The sequence below is a fragment of the Natator depressus genome, chromosome 3, assembly GCF_965152275.1.
Source record: "Natator depressus isolate rNatDep1 chromosome 3, rNatDep2.hap1, whole genome shotgun sequence".
Taxonomy (NCBI): Eukaryota; Metazoa; Chordata; order Testudines; family Cheloniidae; genus Natator; species Natator depressus.
In genome coordinates, this window is record NC_134236.1 from 153,299,231 (window position 1) to 153,326,653 (window position 27,423).

General features: G+C 47.5%; 1 protein-coding gene across 2 annotated transcripts in view; it reads right to left on the reverse strand.

The window, feature by feature from the left end:
- Nucleotides 1-9,920: 9,920 nt before the first annotated feature.
- MOCS1 (molybdenum cofactor synthesis 1) overlaps nt 9,921-27,423 on the reverse strand; it is a 49,758-nt gene continuing 32,255 nt past the window's right edge. The window contains exons 8-11 of one of the 2 annotated variants that reach the window (XM_074949119.1): nt 26,980-27,090; nt 24,796-24,916; nt 20,756-20,803; nt 9,921-15,927 (exon numbers count right to left, since the gene is read on the reverse strand). In XM_074949119.1, coding sequence (XP_074805220.1) covers nt 15,020-15,927; nt 20,756-20,803; nt 24,796-24,916; nt 26,980-27,090 — 1,188 coding nt within the window. In that variant the 3' untranslated portion in view covers nt 9,921-15,019. Of the gene's footprint in view, nt 15,928-20,740; nt 20,804-24,795; nt 24,917-26,979; nt 27,091-27,423 lie in introns of both variants that reach the window. The other variant, XM_074949120.1, reaches the window with a different exon arrangement.

Sequence of the window (27,423 nt, forward strand, 5' to 3'; positions counted from 1 at the left end):
GACTAGGGACAGAATGGCTAGGCAGCAGTTCTGCAGAAAAGGACTGAGGGGTTACAGTGGACGAGAAGCTGGATATGAGTCAACAGTGTGCCCTTGTTGCCAAGAAGGCCAATGGCATTTTGGGCTGTATAAGTAGGGGCATTGCCAGCAGATCGAGGGACGTGATCGTTCCCCTCTATCCGACATTGGTGAGGCCTTATCTGGAGTACTGTGTCCAGTTTTGGGCTGCACACTACAAGAAGGACGTGAAAAAATTGGAAAACGTCCAGTGGAGGGCAACAACAATGATTAGGGGTCTGGAACACATGACTTATGAGGAGAGGCTGAGGGAACTGGGATTGTTTAGTCTGTGGAAGAGAAGAATGAGGTGGGATTTGATTGCTGCTTTCAACTACCTGAAAGGGGGTTCCAAAGAGGATGGATCTAGACTGTTCTCAGTGGTAGCAGATGACAGAACAAGGAGTAATGGTCTCAAGTTGCTGTGGGGGAGGTTTAGGCCGGATATTAGGAAAAACGTTTTCACTAGGAGGGTGGTGAAGTAACTGGAATGCGTTACCTAGGGAGGTGGTGGAATCTCCTTCCTTAGATATTTTTAAGGTCAGGCTTGACAAAGCCCTGGCTGGGATGATTTAGTTGGGGATTGGTCCTGCTTTGAGCAGGGGGTTTGACTAGATGACCTCCTGAGGTCCCTTCCAACCCTGATATTCTATGACGTGGGAGTGAGGGGAGTGGCCATCAAATTCTGTCCTGATCCCTGCACAGGTCAGTTCCTGGTCTGAAACATGAAATCCCCTTGTCTGCAGCTGGTCATGAAGTTCTTGAGCCAAACATTGCAGCGGTGGGGGAGGGCATGACGCCAGACGGTGAAATTGAAGATAAACAAAAGAGAAAAATAGACTGGCTCATTCTCATTGGCTAAACAGAAAAATGCCCAAAGTAAACAGCTGGCATAAATGATGAAATGTAAATAAGGATTTTCTAATTATTTTGCTAATACGCATTTGAGGGGGTGTTAGTAACAGTGGAGGGACACTTAATTTCTTTTTTTTAAACAGTTAACCTGAAAGTCTCTTTGTAATGTAAATTAGCAAATTCAACTGTGCAACTAACAGAACTAGATGGAGTCTGCTTTAAGGAAACCTGTACTATGGGCATAGGAACTACAGAAAAGCCTTGGCTAGATTAGCTCGGAAACCACTGTCAGAAATGTGGCATGTCCCGGTGAATTACACACATGGTTTTTCCTGATTGCACTAAAACTCTGGGTCATCCAGTGATTCATAAGTAACAGATCCATGGGGGACAAAGCCCTCAACTGGTCTGTTGAGAAAGAAGCAATTGCTTCATATGCTTAGCCTGTGTTGGTTTCATTACAGCAAGTTGGGATGTTTCTGCTTTCGAGGATGGTACTAACCAAAGCCCAGCTTTCAGAAGAGCTGTCTTTCTAATGCCACTCAGCATTAGAGGGCGCAGAGGGCTTTTCACTCGGGCTCGCCAACGGATTTCTGAGGAGGAGAAAAATTTCAGTGGAGGAGGCAGCAACGCTGCGAGCCTGCTTCCCTGCTCGCTGAGTGGGGCGCTCTGACTTGCTCCCTCCCCATTCCAGCCAGCTGGGTTTAATTTTAGAAACACAGTGCTATCTTGGGGCATCTTTTTCCATGGAATGCAAGTCTTTAAGTAAATAAATAACAGCTTTGTCGAGGTGGAATGGCTGCCGAAACCACACTGCATAACACTCAGCAGTGAGGCAAGCCCTGGTTCGCTTGCATGTGGAACTATTTTATACAGATACAGTGGCTGGACGGCCTTTCTTTCCCTCTCCTTTCACGACCCCTGCCTGCCCTTGTCCACACGCACTCCCAAGCGTTCATTAATTAAATCCATAAACAACAGAATAACACCCTAGAGGGAGGGAAGTGAAAATCAGCCCCTCCAGATGGAGCTCTCTGGGGGCAGATGTGAAAATCCATGATTCACCCGAGTCCCCATGGGTTGGCTCACTGTTACTGCTGATGCTTCTGTAGAGTCTGTCATATCCCAGAATGATGCATTCTGGGGCATCTCTGGTAGATGATAAACATTACCCCAGGTAGTTTTTGTGGAATATCCCCGCTAGCCGAGTGGGTGAGGGCTTTCAGCACATATTCCTGTGCTCAGTTCTATCTGTGTTTCAAGGTACCGAATGTGCCTATCGACGCTTGTGTGTGTGTAGACAAATCACAATGCAATCCACCATCTGAGGAATGGGAGCCCCCTTCACCCAGCCTGGAGCAAATAGAGGAGCTTTGCAACTCTGGCTTCATCAGATCAGCACGTCAAGTGAATTGCAGAGCGTGGGGTACTTTTAAAGTTCTCAATCAGAGTGAGATCTAGAAGTGGACCCTCTGCCAAGAACACTGCAACCATGCCTCCTGCTTTCAAATCTGGGTCCTGTTAGTTTGAGTGCCTCATGCCAGATGTCGGGACTGGATGATAGGGGATGGATCACTTGATAATTGCCCTGTTCTCTTCATTCCCTCTCAAGCAGCTAGCATTGGCCACTGTTGGAAGACAGGATACTGGGCTAGAAGGACCATTGGTCTGACCCAGTATGGCCCTTCTTATGTTCTCATCTGATTTAATGTAGTTAAATAACCAACAGGCCAATTCAGCCCTGGAGTAAACTGGTAAAACTCCCATGGACCCTTGGTGGAGCTAGATCAGGGCTGAATTTGGCCCCAAATCTCTATTTGCTTATGTGGAATAACACACTGCAGGCTGCATGCTTAGAGTAAGAGAACTTCATGGCTTGCAGGACTTGGACAGCCAGGGTTGGACCTCCCCTTGTGCTATTCCTTACAATCACTCATAGCCACGCATCCTAGTCCAACCTGAAGCCAAAGATGAACTGCAGATCTCTTCCATCACACCTTCCCCAGCGTGGGGATATCGGAGATGATCATCTGTTACCTAGGCTTTGGGGCCACAACTCTAGATGATTCAGGACAAAGGACAGCAACTCCCTCACCACCAGATGCTTTCCCAGGGTGATGGCCCAGTCCTGCTGGTTTCATTCTGTGGTGCCAGGTCCTTAGAAAGACTCCTAAAGTCTGCAGGATAGAAAAAGCCACGCAGAAATAACCAGGTGGGCAAGACTGCTGGCTATTCAGTTTGGTCCTGCTGTAGCACTGTATATGTGATCCCCTGCACTACAGCCACTTGGAAAATGCTACCAATGGCTGAGATCTTGCATATATCTTTACATCCACAGCATCCTGCACAACAATTATACGTTCTTTGCCACGTGACAGGTGGGACAGGCAGCTTCCAGGGCCGCCATGACACATAGAGAGGTGGCTAGACCATCCCTGATCATGGCAGCACGATCAAGCTGTGGGAAAAGAGTCCCCAGGGACCTCCAGCAGGGTTCAAATGTTTGTGGCTTGACAAATGTCATGCAATGAGTCTCCCTTCGTGAAGCGGCCGGGCTGCTTAAATTGTCGCTGTTCTCGCCTTTATTAGTGTGAAGATTTCAAACTGGTATCTGAGCTTCCACGTTTCCTCTGCTGTGTCTTTTCTGACAGCCCAAAGCAGGACTGCTGCAAGCTATGGGGCCATTACTAAGCTGTTTTTTATCCAATCTGAAAACCAGTGCCAGCCACCCCTTGGCTTTGCTGGGGGGTCTAGTCTTCCTCCTGCTGGCTCTGGCTATGTGCCGCTGGGAGGGGCTTGTCTTTTCCTTGCCCTTCTACCTGACTGCATTCTGCTTTTCGCTTGGCTTCCCAGGCTTGCCTTCTCTTCACAGGCAACCAGTCCACCCCCGCCCGCTCCCTGTCTCAGCGTAAAGCATTTGGCTCTGGCTGAGGCATTTTTCCAAACGTTAGTGACGTCTCCACTGGCTCCTCTTTTCTTTTTCCCAGTGGGACTAAGCCAGCGTTGCCCACGTTCTCTGTGAACTCAGAATCGCGGAGGCCCTGGCCGCAGCTTGTCTTTTCCACTGAACCCAATTAAATTTCAGTTTTGGCAGAATGGAGCCTCTCCAACTGCCAGCTGCAATAGGAGAAACTAGGCTTTCAGGGCAGCGGAAATTATTCCCGTCACTCGGCTCTGCTTATTTCTTGGATTCGGCACAGAGGATGGCCCCAGGAGTTGATCAGCACAAGCCAAATGAGCCACACAGAGGTATAGCATTTCTATACAGCGTCACACGCAGGAAGGGGAAGGGCAGCTCATTGCAGGGTCAAGACCGTGCTTGTGTGCGCACACTTTCTTTAGAAGACAGTAACTGAGGCTTGCATGGGGCTTTGCATCCAGGGAGGCTCGCATTCAAAATAGCTTTCTGGCGTTCAGGACAAGAAAGTGGCATTAATGAAATGTTCAAACTGCACAGTGGAAATCACACTGAAGCAAAAGTTGCCTGCCAGGTCCTCAGCTGGTATAAATCTGCACATTGACATCAACGGGGCTACGCTACAGTTCACGCTGGCTGAGGACCTGGCCTATGGCTCCACCAATAGCGATTAACGCTGCGGCATTGTACGTGCTGTATGTTTGATGGCATATCCTTTTCCAAACATCATAATACATTTAAGCCAACTCCCTTACCCCCTTCCACCCAAAAAGTCATGCAGCCAAGCTCCTCTGGGTGTTGGAACCTGAGACTTTGCTTCCCTTAGCTTTGTGTCCTTTCAGTTGTGCACCCGGAACGCTGTATTAACGTGTGCAGGAGGGAGTGTTTGTGTATGAAGAGGAAAAGAAAAAGATGTTTCTGGTCATCCAAGGTGTTAAGTACTTATTTACTAACTGTGGCTCTGGGTTTAAGTGGGCACCTGGAAATTCGAGGATAATCCCGAAGGGGCATGTGCAGTAAAACACCATCTTCATTTGCTTTTCTGTTTTACTTTTGCACCTCATATCCTGAAGGAGAAGCATCACTAAAGCCATTAATTGCTAGTTCCCTCAAGGGATCTGAAACTGCTTGTCAAACAGTAATGAATGAAGCCTCACAAAACTCCCAGGCAGTGGGCATTGTCCTCATGTCACTCATGAGGAAGCAGAGGGCGTGTCTACACTGAACACTAAGGCTGGGTCTGTGGGATCCAGGTGTGTGGACTCGGTGTTGCCAGACCTGTGCTTGAACATCCACGCTGCATTGTAAAAGTGGGGTTACAGTTGCTGGAGCCAGGTATCTCAGCCATGGTAACGCTTCCATACAGCACTATGCCGACCTTCTGACGCGGGTTTGTGGCTTGGCCTTCGGGTTGCCAGGTGTCCAGTTTTCGATCGGAACAACCAGTCGCAAAGGGATCCTGGCGGCTCTGGTCAGCACTGCTGACCGGGCTGTTAAAAGTCCGATGGGTGGTGCAGCGGGGCTAAGGCCGTAGCTCCATGCGGCTCCCGGAAGCAGCGGCACGTCCCCTCTCCAGCTCCTACGCAGCCAGGTAGCTCTGTGTGCTGCCCCGTTCAGAGGTGCCACCCTGCAGCTCCTATGGGCTGTGGTTCCAGCCAAAGGGAGCTGCGAAGCTGGCGCGTGGGGCAGGGGCAGCGTGCAGAGCCCCCTGGCTGCGTCTCCATTTGGAGCCAGAAGGGGGACATGCCACTGCTTCTGGGAGCTGCTTGAGGTAAGCGCTGCCCAGAGCCTGCATCCCTGACCACCTCCTGTGCCCCCCCGCCACAGCTCTGATGCTGAGCCCGCACCCCCCTGCACTCCAAATTCCTCATCCCCAGTCCCGCACCAGAGCCCTCACCGCCCTGCACCCCAACCCCCTGCCCCAGTGTGGAGCCCCCACCTTGAACCCCTCATTTCTGGCCCCACCCCGGAACCCTGCCTCAGCCCAGAGACTCCTCCATTACTCTGAACCCCTCGGCTCCCCCCCACAGCCCAGAGTCCCTTCCTGCACCCCAAACTCTTCATCTATGGCTCCACTCCAGATCCCACACCCCAATCCACTGCCTCAGCCCGGAGTCCCCTTCTTCACCCTGAACTCCTCATTTCTGCCCACACCCCAACCCCCTGAGACAGCCTGGTGAAAATGAGAGAGCGAGGGTGGGGAGACCGAGTGAGCAGGGATGGAATGAGCCAGGGGGCGGGGCAAGGGAGTTTGGTTTTGTGCAAGTAGAAAGTTGGCAACGCTGCTTGACCTGTGTCTGCACAACAAAATGACAGGGCTTGGACCTGAGTCGCAGTGGGGCTCGGGGCTGTGGGACACACCCCCTTAGCAGGGTCCAAGGACCTGAGTGTTTGCTGACCTGAATCAGACTGATTTGTGTGTGGACAGAAGGGGAGCTTGGGCTTAAACCTGAGTTAGAGTCCAGGCTTATTGTGCACTATAGACATACCCAGAGCCCCAGTGAAATTAGGTGATTTGCCTAGGGCCATGCAGAATGGCAGTGTCAACGTAGTGCCAGGATGTGAATCCAGACCTGAGTCCCAGTCATGTTTATCAACTTCCTGATCTAGCTTGTCTAAGGTTTTATTAAGACCACATGCGAGCATCCTACAACTACCAATGCCTCAAAACTCCAGTAGGTGGCGGTCTATCACTTACTCCAAACACCATCTTGGGCAACTATAGTCACCCTGTATCACTATCTGCCTTCTGCTTAGGTCCTCAGGATAGGCGTGTGCACAGATCATTAAGACAAATCCCTATACACTGAACTGAAATGTTTTTAAATGTGGTGCTGCCAGCAGTGAGGGACAGATGGAGGTAGAGTTGGCCAGCTGCTGATCTCGGGCACAGGCACTAAGATGAGAAGTCTGCCTCGGTAGGTGCTGTGCATAGGTAGCTCACCAGTTCAACCAAACCCCTTTGCTGTCCCAGCCCTGTGCCTCTCACTAGGGCAGAGATTGCCAGCTATGTTGCGGGTTTGCAATGTGAAGATGATAGACGCACCAATTCCACTTTCATTTGTGACCTAAGGCCAGGCTTTGAACTACAGTCTCCAGAAGCAGGGACGATTAGTGCACTAGCCTACTGCAACCAGTAATTCCTCCAGCTATTTTTATGTTCCCTGAAACCTTAAGCCTCTCTTGGAACAAGGTTATGTTAAGTGGAGCGAAGTAAAACTGTTTCCATTTAACTAATTAGCAAGCCTATTTCCTGGCCAAAGCGCACACATCTGCAGCAGTTTCAAAACTGTCACAGGCCTGCATTACCGTCGCTGAGCCAGACAAAGGGAGCCACAAGCTAGTTAAAGGCCAATGGTGGGGTGGGAAGGAAGAGCCAGATTCTGCTCTTAGTTAAAACTAAATCTGGAGTAAAACTGCATTGACTGGCGTGGAGTTACCCCAGACTTACACTGGTGTGACTGAGAGCTGAATTTGGCCCTAAATGGCTTATCAGAGCCAAGATTTTCAAAAGCTACTTGTGATTGTGTGTGCCCGGATTGAGCTATCTAAAAGGGTCCTTATTTGGGGGGCAGAGTGGGAGATCCCCACTCTGAAAGTCAGGCCCCTTTAAGGTGCCTCAAGTTAGGCACCCACAAACAATAGCCATTGATGAAAATGTTGGCCAGTGATTTATAGCTCTCGGCTTCCATGTCACTGTCCAGCAGGAGAATGGTGGCTAGCTGGTTACCTGCCCCGAAGGCTAAACCAGTCCTGAACAGAGAATACGACCAACGTGAAACAGAAAAGACAAGCTGGGGCAAGTATGCGCCTGCAACATGCTGTAGTGGACACCGGAGCCAATGCCACAAAACTTTCTCCATTTCCTGTGTCCACAGAAATGTGGGTTACGAGGGCTGCCATGATTCATCAGTTCAGTGACTTAAGTGGCATGAAAATCTAAATGTGGCTGAGGTATGGGGGGGTGGAGTCAGACCCCTCACGGTTCTAGCGGTGCAGGTATGGCCCACCCAGGCTAGGAACACACATTTTGGGGGCAGCTGCGGGGTGATGCTGTGTCAATCTGTCAGCCTCTCAGAAACCTGGTCTTGGCTCGTGAAGGAGATTTCAGAAACATTCAAAAGGGCCACCAGAGAAGGTGTCAGATTGACTGTAAGAGCCTCAGAATTCTGGGAGAAGGGTGCGTGCTGGAGGGGAGGAGAAGCCAAAATCATGACACCTCCACACCTGCATTTCTGAATCCTACTCTGTAGTCCTCTTTTTTGCTCCTTATTCTCAGGTTCATTCAAGGATGTGAGAATTGCCTCCTTCACATGACACCTTTTGCAGGAGGAGCCTTTAGGAGTAAAACTGTGGAATTCCCCTCATTACATTTTCCCAAGCTGTTCTTGTGAGGGGGGCAGGCAGAGAAGAGATTTACACCAACTTCACTCCACCCTCCCCCCCAGCTAGCAGAAGCACAGTGCTCACAGGTCACCGAGGATCTGCTGGTGGCACTGGACCATTCGTGTGGAGGGTTTGCCTCTTTGCACCAGCGCTGGCAACGTGGCTTGGAGGGAATCAGAGCTTCCCTCTGTCAGGAGATGGTCCCAGAAGCCCCTCACGGGGAAGTTCCCTAGCAGAGGAGTTCAGTGCAGACATTCCTACATCCTGAGGCGGTATTAACATTTGGGTGGATTTGTTGCTGGTGGCTTGGATGACCATGTGCACCTCATCTGCAGATTCTGAGGGAGTGGCAGGAGGCTCTCTGTGGTCTGGGGCAGTGGTGGGCAAGATCTTATCATGGGACTCTCCCGTTTACATGTTTAGCCTAGGGGAGTGGTAGGGGCATCTCTAGCTTTGACTGGCTTTTCCCTTCATGCACTCAGCATCCTTATTTCTATTCAGGCATCCTTATTTCTATTGTGCTGGATGCTGAGACCAAGGCAGTTTGGGGTTTACTAGCTTCATTTAAGGACAGGAACTTCACTCAGCCCTTTGTTTCAACCCCATCTGCACTGTAATGACCTGCTGGCATAATCAGCAGAGGAGGAAGGAGACTGCAATGGGATCAGATGAGAAAGGAGACTAGGGGAGGCAGAGAGGGTGTTTGGAGTTGTGAGTGAATTTAGTGCAGCTACAAAGGTGACAGAGGGCCAGCTCTGGAGCTTGAAGTCCTGTATTACCCCTCCTCTGTGCAACACAGCAGTGCAAAATTCCCATTGCCCTGCCGTGGATGGGACTCTGCTAAGCATCAACCCCTACTTATGCCCCGTATCAAGTAGACAACTCTTCTGGGACTGAGATGGCTATTTGTAAGGGCGATTGCTCTGATATGAGGCACCTGTGGATGTTGCAGGAAATGGACTGAGGCCATACTTGCTTCACATTGGCCACCAAAACTACATAGCAGTGATTTTTGAAACTATGGATCTAGGCTGCATTATCAGTGAGCTGGAGGTGAATGGTTCTGTATCTCGTTCCAATAACTTTCTCTGCCTGACACAGAGAGCTGAGTAGAGGTTCTGTTCCCCACGCATGCAGGACTTACACATGTAACTCACCAAAATCTGTAAGTTACTCACTTAACTCCTCTCCTTGTTTTCAAGAACAGCTCTTCTCTGCTTCTGGGGCGGAGTAGATGAAAAAGTGAACAAGGTGAAAGGCAAATGAACTTCTTTTCGAACAGGAAATAGGAGGTTTGGATGGGGCACGGAAGGGTGGAAGAAATCAAATGACAACTGACTGGGGTTATGGTGCTAAGGTTATATGATTGCTCAGTTTTGGAACATCCACTTAGACATGGCTCAATTCTAAATATTTTTGTAAACTGACATTTCTTACAAGCATTGCCCAAGTAAGTTCTAGGGGGAGAGATGAACAATTTCTCCATATAAGGAATCACTGTCTGTCCATTGTAGTAACTTGTAACGTGGCACATGGGCAAACTCGGCCTCTTGAGCTACAGAAAATTCAGAAGAGACCGCTTCTCCTGAAGAGACCCTAACTGAACAGTTTAAAAGGGATTTTAAGCTTAACATTGACATAATGTTTGTTCAAAAAATAAACCTACGCAAAGAGGCTCATTTCCATGACAATTAGTCTTTATTAAAAATGTACTGGAGCAAGGTAAGCCTCTAAAATACTGACCCAGGTTACTTTGTGCGTTGGAGCAGGGGTACAAACATCACACATACATTACCACCTAGTGCCCCTTGGCAACACATTCTCATAAAATAAATGAACTCTCACATACTTAATTCAACATCTTATCTCTATCAGAATAACTGCATAGTTCCAAGGCTTGGTTATGTAACAAAAAAATGTTATGGCACCACTATAGAGCTGAGCTGTCAATTTGCCCTAACTATTCAGATTAAGAGACAACCTTACAATCTCCCCTTCCTCCCCACCCCCGCTGCAGGAATTCCAGTGAAATTCAAAGTCTGTGGGGTGGGGGAGGGGGTCCTGGCTTGTTAAATCAACTATTGCACTGTAGCAGATTTTCAGAAGCCGAGGGGCCATGTGTCCAAATGCACCATCAGCTCAGACTTAAACCTTCTTCTCGCTCGCTGAATACAACTCCTCATTCCTGAACCCCTTGAATCAGCACAGGCGTTTGGTTTGGTTTTTAAAACCTCATACAACAGGCTGTATTTTTTTGTTTTGTTTTAAAAGATGTAAATGTAGGTGAACAAGAAGCGCTCATGAAAGTAAGAGTCAACTTGGCTACAGCAAGCAAAGGCAAAAGCAGAGTGCAAGTAGGTGTCCTTTCCCTATTTAGCTCAGGCAATTCACTTCAGTCCTGACATGTAAGAAACCACTCTATTGGGTTTTAAGGTTGCCTATCACCATGGTAGCTAAGGCAAGACCCTCCTAGGATTTCAACACCCAACTGCTACTGATGTCCGTAAGAGTTAGGTGCCTAAATTCTTTTGAGGATCAGGACCTAAATGTGGTATCTGTGCTTCCAAGACTGACCCTCCTCCCCCAGCCCTGTAAGAGGGATTGCAGAGGGCATCTTCTGTGCATTAACCAATATTCTTCTTAAACTAGCAGAGATTCTCCTGCCACGATGGCAAGTAATCAGTATGGTCTGATGTAGCAATAGGACCTTGTGCAGAATTATTGTATTTGAGCACCCAGAGTGGGTGTTTGTATCTTTTCATTGCCACAGTGCAGACAGAAGAGCTCTTAGTTACATCTCACAGTAACTGTAAGAAAATCAAACAGATTAAGTACCTGAAATGCTTTTTGATAAATGCCACTTTCCATGCCGTATGGCTTTGCTAAGGAATTTGGAACTGGAAAGTTGTGTACAGTATTAAAAAAAACCAAAAAAACATTTGATGAGCTGATCATCTTAGGTGATCACTAGCTCAAAGAGGTGAAAAATCCATGCCATTTTTGACTGGTGTGACACATGTGCAGATTGATTTAGTAGGAAGAAAGTTTTTCCTGTAAACACCCAGCTAAATTAAGAGTTTAATGTGAAAAGGGGGCAGTCAGACTGAAGCCACAAGCTCCTTAAATTCAGTGTTTGTCCTAAAACAGGATTATAAACTAGGCCAGCAAAGCAGAACGATAGAGGCCCAGACCACTGCCAAAGCTTGAGACCTGAGCGTTGTTGCTAATAATGGCCAGTGCTTTTCTAAAAGGAAGACTCTTCCCCTTCATGGGGGTGTGTGGGATTGAGAAAAGCAGCCAAGGAACTAGCCAGGAATTCAGCACCCACTCAGTAGTTGAAACCCAGTGCAACCTGTAAGGGTCTACCTCTACTGCACCTGGGAGTGAGCATCCCAGCCCAGGTCTACAGCCATGCTAGTGCACTTAAACTAGCTGCATAGACATTGCTTTGATGTTGCGACTTGGGTTGGAGGTCAGGCTCTCACCTGTACCCCAGGCCAGAGCCTCCAAACCCCAATCTGAGCTGCTGTGGCTACACAGCTCTTTTCAGCCTACTAGCACGCGTCTGTCGAGCCATGCTGGGAGGCTTGTGCCCAGGTGCAGTGTAGACATACCCGTGAAGGGCTTAGACTCCCAAGTCATCGGTGACCACTGCTCTCACACAGCTACGTCACTTATCTACCATTAAGGTGTGTTCAGGTAGAATTTTCCAAGAGGTGCTAATTTTAAGCAGTCTTTAAAAGAAAGGTCTGATCAATATAAACAAACACACTGCCAGATACTTCTATAGGAAAGGGTATTAGAACCAACTTGTGCCATCTGGTTCCACACGGGCACCCTATAAAGTCAATGGGATCCCATAAGCATATCTAGTGGTGGAATTTGGAACTTAGTGGTCATGGCAACGCTACTATTACTGGGATGTTGTGGATAATGGCTCACTAATAGAAAAATATATATTTCAAACTGCTAGCTACACCCGAACACGGAGCATGGCTTAAAATGCACAGCGATTCTACAGTGAACTCCAACGTGCTTCCTTGGTGCTGGTGTGATGCTCTACCTACAACTGAGTTAGTAAAGAAAAGGGGCTGGGAAGCAGAGTGATGGGCAATCAGGTATATAGGAAAGAGAGGGGGTTAAAATTTTAAATCTGACCCTGCCTTCCTAGTTTACTGCACTAAACCTGAGCTAATCTCCTTTGAAGTGACTGTCATGCATAGTCTCACCACTGGATAAAATGTTTCTTGAAACACAACTTTAGGAGCAGGCTGTACCAACAATAATAATCACAAGGCAAAGGAAAGAATTCTTTCAAGTAACTTGAAAGCTCTAGTTTAATAGGAAAGCAAGTTTAATAAGGCTGTTTTAAAAACTTCCTTGGTTGTGTGTATCAAAGGGGGTGGTGGCACTGGTATCCAAAGGGCAGGAAACTTAAGCCACAGGAGCACACCATAAATTAAAGTTGGGGGCTCCTGGTCTTTGAGGTTTAGGTAAAGCTTTCAGGTTACTGTATAAAACCAAAATACAGCAGTGGCGAGCAAGTTAAAACAAAGAGGTGTTAAGAGTATTTAGGGTAGCCACTTGGGTTGGTTTAAAAAAAAAAAAACATTACTGCTGAAGAATTCTTCAACACTGTGGACTGTAGGACTTCATTTTTAAAACACAAGGTTTATAAACGGAAAGGCTGTTGGTCTGCCAACATCTGAATTTAGGGTCTTTCTCCAACCATAGCACAGGGTGGCACTAGCCTCTAAGATGGCATAGAGAGCTGGAATCCCTGCTCTGCTGTATGTGTTTGATCTCAACTATAGCAGGAGAAAGAATCTTGAATTCAAGGTTTAAGAGTAAGGGAGAATTGTTTTTCAATTTAGACTGACAAATCAGTATATTTTACTATGTCTATTCCCTTCCACTCCAAAAACATGCAAAATTAACTCCTGCTTTTGAAGATCATCCTTAGCAAGGGGACCATTTCAAGTGCTGAGTGTTAACACTGAACGTTTTAAAATCATTGCACATGCCAGCCCGGTGCCCAGGGTTCGTTCTCTCTCTGTTTGCTTTCTGGCTTTAAGCTTTTAGGATGGATTCAGATCATACTTCCAAGTTTTTTCTCTGCCACCAGAAGAACTAGGAACTTTCCTTTTTTTAAGAAAAAGAAAAAGCGGAGATCCTTATCTAGCCACATGCCTTGAGAGGTTCAGGCTTTAATAACAAAAATAGCATAAGACTCTGCAACATCAAGGACTTCACTTTTAGAAGACTGATTTTTCAGGCTTCTAAGTGCCTATTCCAATTTCCCCTCTCCTGGGTTCCTTTGACAAATCTTGAAGGATTTCCTCCCCTTCCCTGAGGCAGAGTCAACACAGCAAAGGGATGTTTATGACCCTGTTTGCCAAAAGAATCACTAAGTTCAGCAACAACAGCATTAATGATGGTCAAGACCTAGCTTGAGCTTCCTCTGCGGGCTGGATGCAAAGTCTATAGAAGAAGCAAGCATGAGACTAGGTTATCCCGTGACACGCCATTGGCGGGGGCTACGAACTGCCATGGCAGACATGTGGATTAAAAAAAATCCAAATCTGCTGGAGTTTGGTGGGAAACTCAGCTGGATTTCAAGTCCCAGAAATAATAAAAGGGCCTGATTCTGCTCGTGTTTTGGGGAGTTCTGTCCCTGACTTCCCTAAGGAGCAGAATGAGGTCCTTAGGCACAGCCCATAAACTTGCTAGAGTATAAAAAAACAAAACCAACCTTATGAAGTAGTTTAAACTGAGTCAATCATTTGACAGCCCATATTGGCTCTTCTAGGAAGCCTCTTCATGGCTACCCAGTTTTGGTCATGGTTCCTGCTGGTTGCTCTGGAGGGGGGTGGCACCGTAAGCTTTGATGTACCACTGCAGGGCATCCCTTCAGAGATTGATTCAGAACTGGCCCCTGAGCATGCAGGGACATCTAATGAGTTGGTTATGATGGCAGGCACAAGTGAACTACAGCAAAACAGTGCAGGGTGTGCAAATTACAGTTCCTCCTACCCCAGTAGCTCTCTGCACTGAGGGGCATGATGCTGAATAAAATCAGGCCTGTGCATGGGCTATTTGGCATCAGTCAACCAACATCTAATTTTCCATTCATGGACATAAGATCCCATCCCCTTGCTCTGGTAGTGATCAGACCCATTTAGGACCCAAGCAGTTGTGAGGGGTGTGGCTAGGTGACTTTGAGCTGAATAATTCCAGCTGATGGGGCTCCGTACATTATTAAAATCTTTGCTCAATGGCCAGGACTCTAGAATGACTCCCCATTGTCTCCTTCTGAAGTTTCTTCCTAGTTCAAGTTTGGTGGGAAGAAAGGAGCAATTCTTAAGCCATTGTCATTGATCAAAGATACAATAAACTACTCCTAATTGTGTGTTCTTTATTTGCCAAGCCAATTCGATACTGATGAAGAGTGCCTGACTAAGCACTGGACGGGTTACAGCAGCCAGGCCAGCTTCCCTGACATCACTGGGCTGAAGGGCCTCAGTTTTGACCCATGGCAGTGAGATGAAAGTTTCCATGGCCTAACAGAACCCGAGGGTACGGGGAAGGGTGCTAAGTGTAGTGGTGGACGCCTGGGGATACCTGTCCAGTAGGAGTCGAACTGAGGAGCACCAAGCAGTGAGATGGCCTGGCCATTCAGACTAAGTCCCATTCTTTTATAGGATACCTGATGCTGCTGTTTCCCCAGCCGGACTGCAGATATGGCACCAAAGCAGCCCGCGCCCGCAGTGCCCGCGTGGGGATGCTCCTGTTACAGGATAAGTGCTATCCACGCTGGAAGTCTCCCCTCTGCCCTCCCGTCTTGCTCAGCAACTTCACCTCTTCGATGATTATGTCGTGAGTGACTGCTTTGCACATGTCATACACAGTCAGGGCAGCAAGGCTGGCGGCAGTCAGCGCTTCCATCTCCACGCCTGTCTTACCCTGGCTGTGGCAGAGCGCCTGGATCACCACAGCCCATCTGCTCTCGTCCAGGCTCAGAGAGATGTCCACCTGGCTCAGAGGGATGTTGTGGCACAGGGGAATCAGCTGGCTGGTCAGCTTGGCTCCCTGAATCCCTGCGATCTGGGCTACTGCCAGCACATCTCCTTTCTTCAGCTGGTTCTGCCGCACCATCCCAAATGCCTCCTCACCCAGACGAACCACAGCACTGGCAACAGCGGTCCTTTCAGAATCGGGCTTCTTTCCAACATCTATCATGGCCGCCCGCCCCTCTTGGTCAACGTGAGTCAGGCTGCCGGAGGGACCCCGTTCACTGGCGCACAAGCCAGAACCTATGGTTTTGGAGTGGGATCCTGGGCCCTTTTCTTCTGACTGGTTTCCAGCAGCAGCCCCAGAGTGACTGTCCACAGCAATTTGGCTGGTGTGCTGAATGGAAGGACTTCCTGTCCTAAGGCACTTTGTGTCCGAGCTAGAGCTCAAAATCTTTTGGAAGATGCAAACGCCGCGTGCCTGAGCTCGCAGAATTTCTGCTGTAAGCTGCTGTTGCTCTGAGCGAGATCCTGGCAAGGCGTGCTGTCCTGTAAACACATTTTTCTTAAACGCTTTTCCCATCTGCTTGGATAAACTTGCTCTTGGCATTAGCCAGTGGCCAGGTCTGTGGCCCCATTGCTTTGAACGTGAAGAATTCTGCACGGCATCTTGCAGTAGTGAGGTCGACTTCAATGCTGCCTCTGAAGAGAAGGATAAATAGAAATGAGACAAAAGCTATTGCTACTAACTGGAAGGATAAACTAAAATATATCTGAATTAGGATGCAGTCAGAGCACTGCTCCCACTTTTATACACTACCAACAGCCCTAGGAAGCTGGGAATTAAACTCCATTTCCTTACTAAAGTTCAGACCTCCCAATTCCCCATGCTCGTAGGCTTCTTGTTGTATTGACTTGCTTACCAACACTGTGGCTGGGTGCACAGTTATTGTAGGGTCAGTCACAAGAGAGGAATTTGTTTTCAGTATTAAAAAGCAATCAACATTTGAGAACAAGCAGCCAAGGAATTACCTGGACTTCATCTCTGGGGGAAAAAAGGCCGGGGACACACACAACCACCTTCTTCTTGTGACAGTGTGATTAAAAATGTCTTCCTCAACAATGCCAGGCTCATTTTAAAAAAAACAAAACAAAACCATTTTTCACTCCCTTCTTTGCTATCTCCTGCCCTCCAGCTCTGGCTGCTGCTCTCACCTTTTCCAGCATGCTGTTTAAAGTAGGATCATTTCACTTTCCAGGTTTCTGCTCCTAGCTGCAGCCCTCAGAGGTCAGCCGGACCAAGAAGCACCAGCTGCATTGCCTGCGAGTTCCTAGACAGATTCCATGCTGGAAACCTCCCCCATAGTCACTGGGAGCTCAGATTCCTTCATTGACACCTGTTACCTCTTCCCTGGCCAGGAGCTCTGCCAGCTCAGTTTGGAACTTTATTTAAATCCACTGGAAAGTAGCTCTCCTTGCCTCTTGCATCAATCCCCCGACTTTGGCATTTTCTTAGCGCCCACTGCCAAGCACCAAGACAGGAGCCTGTTACGCACACAATAGAAGTGATTCTCTTTATAATCCAAAGGAGAAGGAGGCAAAGAGGTAAGTAGTGGCCACATCTTAACAACCTGCTTTGTTTTTTAAAAAGGAGATCTCCCCTATGCTCTTCACTATTCCTTTATGTGATACAGAGGCTCAGGAGAGGTTTGGAAGACCACAGATGAGCAAATCCCTTCCATAGCCCCTTGAAGCAGGACTCCTCTGGGAAATAGCAAGTTCAAGAGCTGTTCACAGAGGAGTCAGAACAGCTCTCACGAGTGAGACACACTGTGCTTTCAGAGTAACAGCCGTGTTAGTCTGTATTCGCAAAAAGAAAAGTGGCACTTTACTTGTGGCACCTTAGAGACTAACCAGTTTATTTGAGCATAAGCTTTCGTGAGCTACAGCTCACTTCATCGGATGCTTTATCTTTCCTAAGGGAAAGGCAAGGTTCCTACCTATTTTGCTGCTTCCTGAGAGAGTCCCAAGCACAGCATACAGTGCAAACGGCCCCTCACCACACTGTACTGGGTCTATTGCCTTGGATTAGCAAAACCTTCAAACAGAAGATTAGTGTCTATTTAACCTCTTCCCTGCTAGGCTCAACAGCCCTGGCATTCAGCTAGCTCTGAGAGAGACATTCTCTGAGCATCTTGGTTCAGTGCTAGAATTTAACTGTCCTTAGCTTTTAATCAAGACAATGGGCTAAATTCAGATATGGAGAAAGCAGAGGCCACACCCCTGGAGTTGTGCCCTCTCACACTAGGGCTGAATTTGTTTGTACATCTGTGGTATCACTGAGTGATGGAGGTGCTAAAAGAAAGATTCTAACAGGTAATTAACTAGGAGCAGTAGGGGTCATCAAGAACCCATTCACTAGCACTAATCCGATTTAAGAGGGAAACCTCATAAAATGGGGCCTACTGCCTGCAGCCCATCTTGTAATGGACACTACACTAATGGTGCAACAGTGTAGAGAAGCAACTTGATTTTTTTATACAGGTCTTGGGACACCTTGAACCTTCCTTTAAAAAAAAAAAAAAAATCAAGAATTTAAAGGTAAGTGAGACCTTCAGTCCCTTTGCTGGCCTAAGCTCTGCAGGACTGAAGCTAAACTCATGCAGAGTGCCTGAACTAGGGGGGAGCGGGGCTGTAAGAGGAGGTAAGAGCTCAATACCCAAGGATTGAAGCTGCTCAGGAGTGGAGCATCCATTAGTACATTTGGGAGGCACAAACAATTTCTGTTTAACTGGACGTTTTGAGTAGATAAGTGCAGAAGACAGAGAGGTAAGTGAAAGCTGGATGAGGCACCTTGCACTCATGCACTTTCAGGATGCAGCATACGCTGCCTCTTTTATATAAGTTTCCTTTAAATCCCACACAAGGGTACCTCTGTCCTCACCCACATTGCTCACGTAACACAAAAAGGCAAAGAGCGAGACCATGAACTTCCATGCCTGTGATGGGTACAATGCACTAGTAACTTCCTACTGATGTAGATCAGCAGTGTTGTGCTTGTACCTTATTAGTAAATCTGCAAAGCTAAACTTGGTTTAAGAGGAGAAGGAGAGGAGAAATATCCCATCACTAAGGTGAAGCTGGGAGAACAGCCTATTCTTAATATTTCTATTAAGGAAAATAGTTACGGGACAGACCAAATTAAATAAAAGGGAGTCAAGAATTAGGTAATACAGAAAAGAAGATGGGTTTAGCTTGCTAGGATAGCAAGAGAGATTAATCATTTCCATTGCATTAGATTTGATTAAATGAATTCCACGTTCTCTCTACCTCCTGCCTGTTCACACACTAGCTTTAATTGAACCCTGCAATTAAACGCACAAATTAGGAAATCCCCCAGTCTGCTTCCCATATGTATCCATGGTTTGCATGTCACACTGTGTCATCCTTGACTCAGCTCCGGTCATGAGACTGTATTGTTTATGCAGAGAATGCCAGTGGTTACTTTTAAAGATAGGGAAGAACAGGACAGACTGGTTACATGCAATGATAATAGAAGACTGCTATTCCAAAAGAAGCTGGATACGTTCCCATCTCTGCATCCATGCCTCCCACCCTTTTTCCTCCAAATGCCATTTTAAAAATTAAAGAGAAGCCCCACAGATAGTTTATAAAGGACAGTGGATGGGGGTCTAGTTTGGGAGGTAAAATAGTTTTTCATTCCATTCAAAAAACCCAGCCCATCCTCATTTTGCAGCAGGTGAGACTACTATAACTGTACCTGGTTCCCCCTTTTCTGGAACGTAGTAGAGCAACTCAGCCAAAGAACCAAGCAAACAGTGAGAGACCAGGAATAGTCTGCACAGTTCAAGCTGTTCACCTACAGACTCAATATGGCAGAAGATAGCCTGGTCTCAAAGAAATGAGAATTGGAAGAATCTTAAGTGAACCCTTTCTTCCAAGAGAAGGGTAAAAAAACAATGTAAAAGCAAAAGACCAGATTAATAAGACATTCTCCAGAATCCATTTGCAAAGAGACTGAGTGGAGTTTACTGGAGTACTGATTAAAAGGAACAGGTATTGCAAAAACAGCCCCAGTGGAGATTTGCAAATCTAAGGAATGCTGCCTTCCCAATGATACAATTGTCTGTTCCCACTCCAGGTACTTGAAGTTGCCCGCTTGTCAGCTTTGAGTTACCAAGTTATAATCATAATATGAATAATGGCTGATTTGCTGCTTTGCTTGGAAGAGAAGAAGTGGGCTTGATATAAAATGTTTTTCCCCTTGATACATCAGAACTTCTTAGCAAGGAATAATGATATTTAGAGCACCTTCCATCCAAAGATCTCAAAATGCTTTTACAGATATTCACTAAGCAATCCACCCAACACCTTTCCGCCCCTTCCTTAAAAATAGAGGGAGATACAGGCACAGAAAAGTCAAACCAACTTGGCCAGTGTCACATAAGAATCAGTAACACAGCAATGAATAAAACCCAGGAGACTTAGTGCTCTATTCTGACCACTAGACTATTTGATTAGAGGAGTAAATGGTTTGAAATCTGTCCCGCCCCGCCTTTGAATTAGAGCCGATTTGTGCTTGTGTCAATGCCAGAGATCTCTTGGGCAAGCATTCTAGCAAAGGGTGGGTTAGAAAATGCTGCCCTGGGGAAGACAAGGGAAAAAGAATAATAATGCACTCTTGTTGCTCCCTCCAGCCTTTAGTCCAGTTTAGTATAAGGCACTAGGGGTTCAGACATTCTGACACTATGGATGTGGGTGCTATATAAGTAGCAGACAGACACTAGGCTGCTATTAGTAAGTGGTATTCTCACCTCATGGTTTAGGCAAGTGAGTCCTCACACTGTTAACTCAATTAAATGCCAGGTTTTTGATACCCATTTGTCCAGATTCAGGGGATATGGGCAGGGAAGTGAAGGAGCAGGATTTTCTTCTGGTAGCTATGCCACACCACTTGAGCTCAGGGACCCCAGTAGTGTGGCACCATCAAGGAATTCTACCCCAGCAATAAAGTGAAGCCTCCATCCTTCAAGTTTAATGTTTACGCTGCAATTTGTTCAATCTCTCAGCCAGATCCTGCTTTACAAGGAACACCCAGAAGTGCTGTAGTATCATTGTCTTGGGTCTTGCTTAATGCAAAGGAAGCAAACAGGAGGCATAGTACCAAAGGCAAAGGCCTTAACATGCAACTTTGAAAGCATAACACATTTTTTTTAAAGCTCAAAAAAAAAAAGCTGTTGAGAGCCATATAAATGATCCATTCCACATATGGCAGGATGACAGGTTGAAGTTGACAGATGAGTCTCCAATTCTCTCCCCCCACACCCTTATTTTCTTTGAGAGACCGACCGCATTTCTTAAAATCAGTTCATCTCTGCCTAAAGCGAAACAGAAATGTGTGCAGCTTAGGAAAAACAAAACAAAACCCCAACCCAACCCTTTCCACTCCCCAGAGATGTAAACCTAATAAAACCATGGTGTGTGTATTACGTACTGATTTGTCACCCACCGATCAGGATCATTGGCCGGTTCTTCATCTGGGAAATGTTAAACATGCCTAGAAATAAAATAATGTACATGTAAAAATTACTAGTTTTTTTAACACGCACATTTTAAGTAATTTATCTTATTCTATTTACTTTCTTCTGCTGTCCCGGACCCTGTCATTCCTAACCTACACAGTAGGAAAAGGAGAGCCCGAAAAACTACCAAGAAAATACCATTTAACTCATTAAAATGTAAAACGGTCTGAGGACAATATCCAAGTGCCCAAGTCCAGAGCAGCCATCATACAGCAGAGCTTTTTCTCAGAAAGGCTCCTATAACCAGAATTACTCTCTGCATGTTACAGCAGTCACATAATTCAGACAGACTGGAGAAGGATGCTCCAGTGGTTAGAGCACTAGCCCAGGACTTGGGATACCAAGGTTCGATTACCTGCTCTGCCACAAAACCTCCTGTGTTATCTGGGCAAGTCACGCAGCCTCTCAGTGCCTCAATTCCCCATCTATAAACGTGGGGATAATAGTATTTATATGGCCTCCGAAGGGTTGCAACAACAACTACGTTAAAAGATTGAGAGACGCTCTGTTACTATGGCGACGGGGGCCATTGAAGTACCTTAGACATACGGTCATATTTCAGTAGCAGCAATGGGATTTCACTGTGTCAGTAAATAGGCTGCACATCTCTCTCCCAATACACCTGGACACCTTCCTGTACAAGGCAAGCGAATACCGAGATCCTCCCGGATTGGTGGTACAGAGACGAGCATTTACTAATGATCTGAAGGCAGCAGGGAACACGGAGTTGGCATATGCCGAGGACTTCAAATTGACCCGAGTAGTAAAAAAAGGCTCGTGAAAGACTCCAGATGGAGGTACCATTTAGATCAGGGGTCAGCAACCTTTCAGAAGTGGTGTGCCGAGTCTTCATTGATTCACTCTAATTTAAGGTTTCGTGTGCCAGTAATACATTTTAACGTTTTTTAGAAGGTCTCTCTCTATAAGCCTATATATTATATAACTAAACTATTGTCGTATGTAAAGGAAACAAGGTTTTCAAAATGTTTAAGCAGATTCATTTAAAATTAAAATAAAATGCTGATCTTATGCCGCCGGCCTGGGGTCCATTCACCTGGGCAGGCTGAGTGGGGCCTGTGGCCAGGACCCTGGCTGGCAAGGGGCTCGCAGCCAGAACCCCAGACCAGCAGTGGGCTGAGCGGCTCAGCCTGCTGCCGGTCTGGGGTTCAGTCCGCCGGCTCCTGCCAGCCAGGGTCCTGGCTGCCAGCCCCACTCAGCCCGCTGCCAGTCTGGGATCCCAGCCCTGCCCACATAGAGTGGGTACGTACCTACCTTCTCCCTGGTTCTAGCCCATTCTCTTCCTCTCTCTCTGTACTGAGCTGAGGGTGGGAGTGCACTGACCACAGGGCTGGGGGTGAAGAAGCAGGCTGGGGGTTGGGGTGTAGGGTCTGGCCAGGAGCTAGAATGAGGGAGGGGGCTCAGGGTTGGGGTTTGGGTGTGGAGTGCTTACCTGGGCAGTTCCCATTTGGTGCAAGGGGTGCAGGTGGGAATGTGGGGGGTGCAGGAGCTCCCATTTGGTGCTCAGGGTGGGGGTGGGAATGTGGGGGGGTGCAAGAGTCAGGACATGGGTGTGAGGGGGCTGGGTATGTGTGTGGGGTACTGGAGTCGTGGGGGGGGTGCAGGGGTCAGGGCAGAGGGCTGGGGTGTCTGGGGGGTGTAAGGGTCAGGGCAGAGGGCTGGGGGTGTGGGCTGGGGTCGTGGGGGTGCTCCCAGCCCCCTGCCCAAAGCAGCTCACAGCAGGGGGCTGGAGGGGATATGCCCTGATTCCACCCACCTTCCCCAAGGCCCCGTCTCCACCTCCTCCCCGGATCCCCCTCCCTGCAAGGGCCATCAGCTGATCAGCAGCAAGGAGGGAGAGGAGGAGGAGCAGGAACCCAGCATGGAGCGGGGAGGGGGAAGCTTGCCTGCCCTGCAGCAGCAGTCGGCAGGAACAAGCTTCTTCACCCTGCCCCCGCGGTGGGGCGGAGAAGAGTGGGCCAGGGCAGGCAGGATTTTTAATGGCACGCTGCTGCCTACCGGGGTCCCGGCCTGGGTTCGACAGCGAGCTGAGCGGGGCCAGTGGCTGGGACTCGGCAGGCAGCAGCGTGCCATTAAAAATCGCCTCACGTGCAGTCTTTGGCACGCGTGCCATAGGTTGCTGACCCCTGGTTTAGATTTACTGGACAGCATGGTGGCAGACCCAATTGTGTTTGGGTAAGACTTGTGCACAGTAAAAATCAGTCTACGCTCATATACTGAGGAGTGCTGAATGGGTCGGATTCCTCCCAGGACATGAAGATTGTCTGCTCAGTGTACAGAGGCAGCCGGGTAAAACAAGCATCAGAATGGTTGGGGATTGGAATGACAGAAGTTGAAAAACCTGGATTTACTCTCTTGAGAGAGCACTCAGCTTTGGTCACCTCACCTGCAGATAGATTTACTAGGTCCAGAGAAGGCTAATGACAACTGTTAGGGGCCTAGTGGGATTTACAAGAGAACTAAAGAGTCATTCAATAAAGTTAATAGCAAATGTATTTAGAACAAAAAAGGAAATACTTCCTCCCAGCACAGAGTCAGTGTCTAGAATTCACTGCGCAGGAGATCACAGTTCCATATGGCAGCTGAATTTTTAAAGGCAGCTTGACAAGATTTGTGAATAAAATCATTTGCAGGTATGCCAGCTGAGAGAAGAAGAATCCAGTCTCCAGCATCAGAGTGTAAATGCATCACCACAGGGGTTATGAAACCATTCCCCATCCCGAGACCAGCGCTGCAGAGCCAGCTGTGTCTTAGCAGTTTCTCTCCGCTTGCTCTGAGGAATCAGTAGTGGTCACAGTCAGAAACAAGAGATTGGACTAGATGGATCCACAGCCTAGCTCCGGTACTTGTGGTCTTCATTTAATTCTAATGAGAAAATGTGGATCTCACAGAATGCTGCAAAGTGGAAAGGCAGGCAAGGGAAAAGGGTTTGCATCCATAACAAGAAGGTAGGTTGACTGCAAATTACAGGGTTGCCACTAGGGATGGTAATAACCAGACAGGAGAAGGGCCAGAGATAAAAGCTGCCAGAGACAGAAAGTGGTTCTCCTGAAATAAGGCTGAAGGCAGGAGAACAGCAAGAGGAGGCTGCTGGCTGACCTCCCCAAGCCAGAAGGCTGAAGGCAGGAGGAGCAGCAGAGGGAGTTGCCTGCTGGCTCTGAGCCAGAGCCAAGGGCTAGGGGACCAAAGCAAAGGACAGCAGCAGATGGCTTTAGCCGCTGGTCCCTGAGGAACAGTGAGAGGGCCAGAGAGAATGAGGGATGCTCCCCTGGCAAGGCTGCATAGAGAGGCCATGGGACTTCCTGCTAGAAAGTGCAGGGGTGCACCCAGAAGGAAGAGTTGGGGGTGGCTGTCCTAGCAGAGGGACTGACAAGGAGCCTCGCTGTGACAGAAGACAGTGAGGCACAGTGCGAACAAGGACTATGTGCACTGCATATGGACTGTGTTTTGGGACTATTGTTATGGACTATGTTGTTGTAATCTACTGGCCCCAAGCAGAGGTGTTGTTTAAGCAGAGCCTGAAGTGGAAGCGTTTGGGTTACTCAAGAGGGAAACTGAGGTGAGGGGCCACTTACAGGACTGCCTGAAGGGGACACCCATTTACAGCCACACTCAGAGTTCTATTTACAACCCCAGAAATCCACACAGTGGCTAGACAGGCTGGGTTCCAGCTCAAGAAGAGGGTAAGAAAGCTTCAGAAAAGTACCCAAACTTCAGAGCAATCTTGGAACATTGAGGTTGGCCTGTCATCAGTTGCCTCATTAAGACCAGTGGTAGATAATGCTCCGAATCAAGTGGGAACCTCAGAGTTTCCTCTCCTGAGTCACTATTATTCCACAGAATAGCTTTTCTCTCCCTGCTACCAGGTCTTGCGAATCATCCATCCTATTTTAGGAAAGGGCATCGTCTGTACTAACCCCTCATTATTACTTGTACGCAGTAAACATACCGGCATGCTGTTTCTTTTTTCTGCCCACTGCTGCTCCTATAATTTGAACCAATTCGTCCTCCGAAGCACCAGCCCGTAGGTGATCCCTCAAGGACACTTCTGAGTTCCCAAAAAGGCACACCTGCAATAAACCAAGGGGAAGAGACACAGTGAATAAAGCCAGCTGGGAAACACTATTCCTATTACAACCAACATCAGCATCCTGGGTGAAAACTGAGCAAAGCATTCAAATAATAAAAAGGCAGTGACACTTCCCAGCCTCTGCAGGCTATGACACTGCTGTCTTTTCTCTGCATAGCTCCTTGCAGCTGTGAGGGTCTCTGAGTCGGCAGAGTAGGGAAGCTGTGCAATTCCATACCCTTCCAAAACCTAAAAGGGTGGTGGGGGTGCACACAGGCCTCTGAACGAACATGTGGGAGACAAACCCTACAGTACCCAGATCTCCAGGCTCATTTTCAAGGATGAACGTTTCTAATGTTAATTTCTAGCGTTGAACTGTGGCACGGAACAGAATTACATGGGATGGGCTGTAAAACTAGAAATTCACTGCAGTACTGGGTCTGGCTGACTGACCACTGGATAACAAGGTTCAGTGGCCTGCTGGGCTGCAATGCACAAAATTCAACTCAGAACAGGTCCAACGTCTGGGAGCCGAACAATATTTTGCTTGGAACCCAACAGGATCCAATACTACAGCAGTTCACCTGAACATCAGGCAGCAAAAAACCAACCTGGCCTATGGGAGAATACCACCTACAGTTCTCCTATCTCTAGTACTCCTAAAGCCACCAGCCAGCCATTGACTTTAGGAGTATACAGAATGGGACCATCTGGAAACACAGCAGGCAGGCAGAGATGTCATGAGATTTTTTCCCCTTCCTTCATCTCTCCTGCTGTTGTATGTCTTCTTGCACCATGGCAGGGCTGAGAGATGCCCCACCTGGTCCCCAGGGGTAATCCAGGAAGCAAGTATTCAAGCAGGAGGCTTTTTTAAAAGTTCCACAGATACCGCTTCTAGATTTCAAAGTACATTGCAGTTGCTGAGAATGCACCCACACTGATTTGATGCCAATACAAAGTTGCCATCTCTGTCATGGGATTACTTTGCTCCTGGGAAAGTTGCTTTAGTACAATTGTGCCACCTCCAGCTAACTTAGAGGACACCTACTCTTTTGCTCAGCAAAGGGTCCTGAACATTGACAAATGAGTCTCACCATAAAAGTATTGAAAGGTGCATGGAAAATGCATGGTTTTGACCCTGTTACGGCCACTTACACATTATTTCCGTCAAAGTGTTGTTTTTTTAATTTGCTATTGTCACACAACACAAGATTGTTTGAAAGTAAAAATAAGGAATTTTATTCCTTCTGTTCACTTTCTGCATTTGAAATCGCTTGGTGTACAGTCAGTCAGTCTCACTGTGACCTCTTTACAGGCAGGGTCACTGGTGTGTCAACATAGAACACACTTTTTTAAAAGACAGAGAAAGGAAAATCTGCAAATATAAAGCCACAAAAGTTAGCAGGGGGACTCAGGCAGGTGGACCCAAAACTATTTTTTTTTTTAAACTGACAAGATTTCACACTGAATCATTCTTTTAAATCAGAGTGCTGCACAATGGAGCAATCCTTTGGCCATCGATTCCTCTCCTTACATTGCAGTTTACCGTGTAGCTACAGTCTCCATCTGAATGCTCCTTCTCCTGTCCCCCTGACCACCCCCTTACATTCTATCCCTCTCTCAATCTCACCTTCACTTGCCTTCCCCTCTCCTCTCCACTACTGCCTCTTCCATCTCCAACACCGTTCCATTTAAGAGAAGTAATTCAACCCCTTATTTCAGCTCTAAGGCCTGGTCTACACTAAGGGGGGTGGGGGTGATCTAAGATATGCAACTTCAGCTACGCTATTCTCGTAGCTGAAGTCGACGTATCTTAGATCGACTTAGTATCGCTTAGTTCATGTCCTCGCGGCACGGGATCGACGGCCACCGCTCCCCCGTCGACTCTGCTTCCGCCTCTCGCCGTGGTGGAGTTCTGGAGTCGACGGCAGAGGGATCGGGGATCGATTTATCTATACTAGACACGATAAATCGATCCCCGATAGATCGATCGCTACCCGCCGATCCGGCAGGTAGTGTAGACGTGGCTTAAGTCGGTGAAGGGCCTCTTGTTTCATTGCCTACCTTCAGGTTCCCATCTGCAGTTATCCTCAGCCGATTGCAGGATCCACAGAAGTGCTCTGACATGGAAGTAATAAAGCTGATCTGCCCCTGGAAATCTGGTACCTTGTAAGCCTGAAGCAGCCCCGGGACAGAAGAATAGATCAGGATGGATAAAAGTCAATGATATTTACATGTTTTAAATGGATTTGTGATTTAAATTAGGTACATTTTTCTTCTGAAAAATAAACCTGGTTAAAATTAAATTTGAAATAACCTGTGTTATGGCCTAAACTTATTTTATATTAAAATGATTTAAATAAACAAAAACTTTGCATCAATGACTGCTCCTCAACTTTTAATGAGTCTAAAGGGTGCCTGTTTTGGTTCTCTTTTCTTTTCTTTTAATTATATACCGAATCAGGGGAGATTAAGACCTGTCACCTCTAGATCCCAGGTTTGAATCAA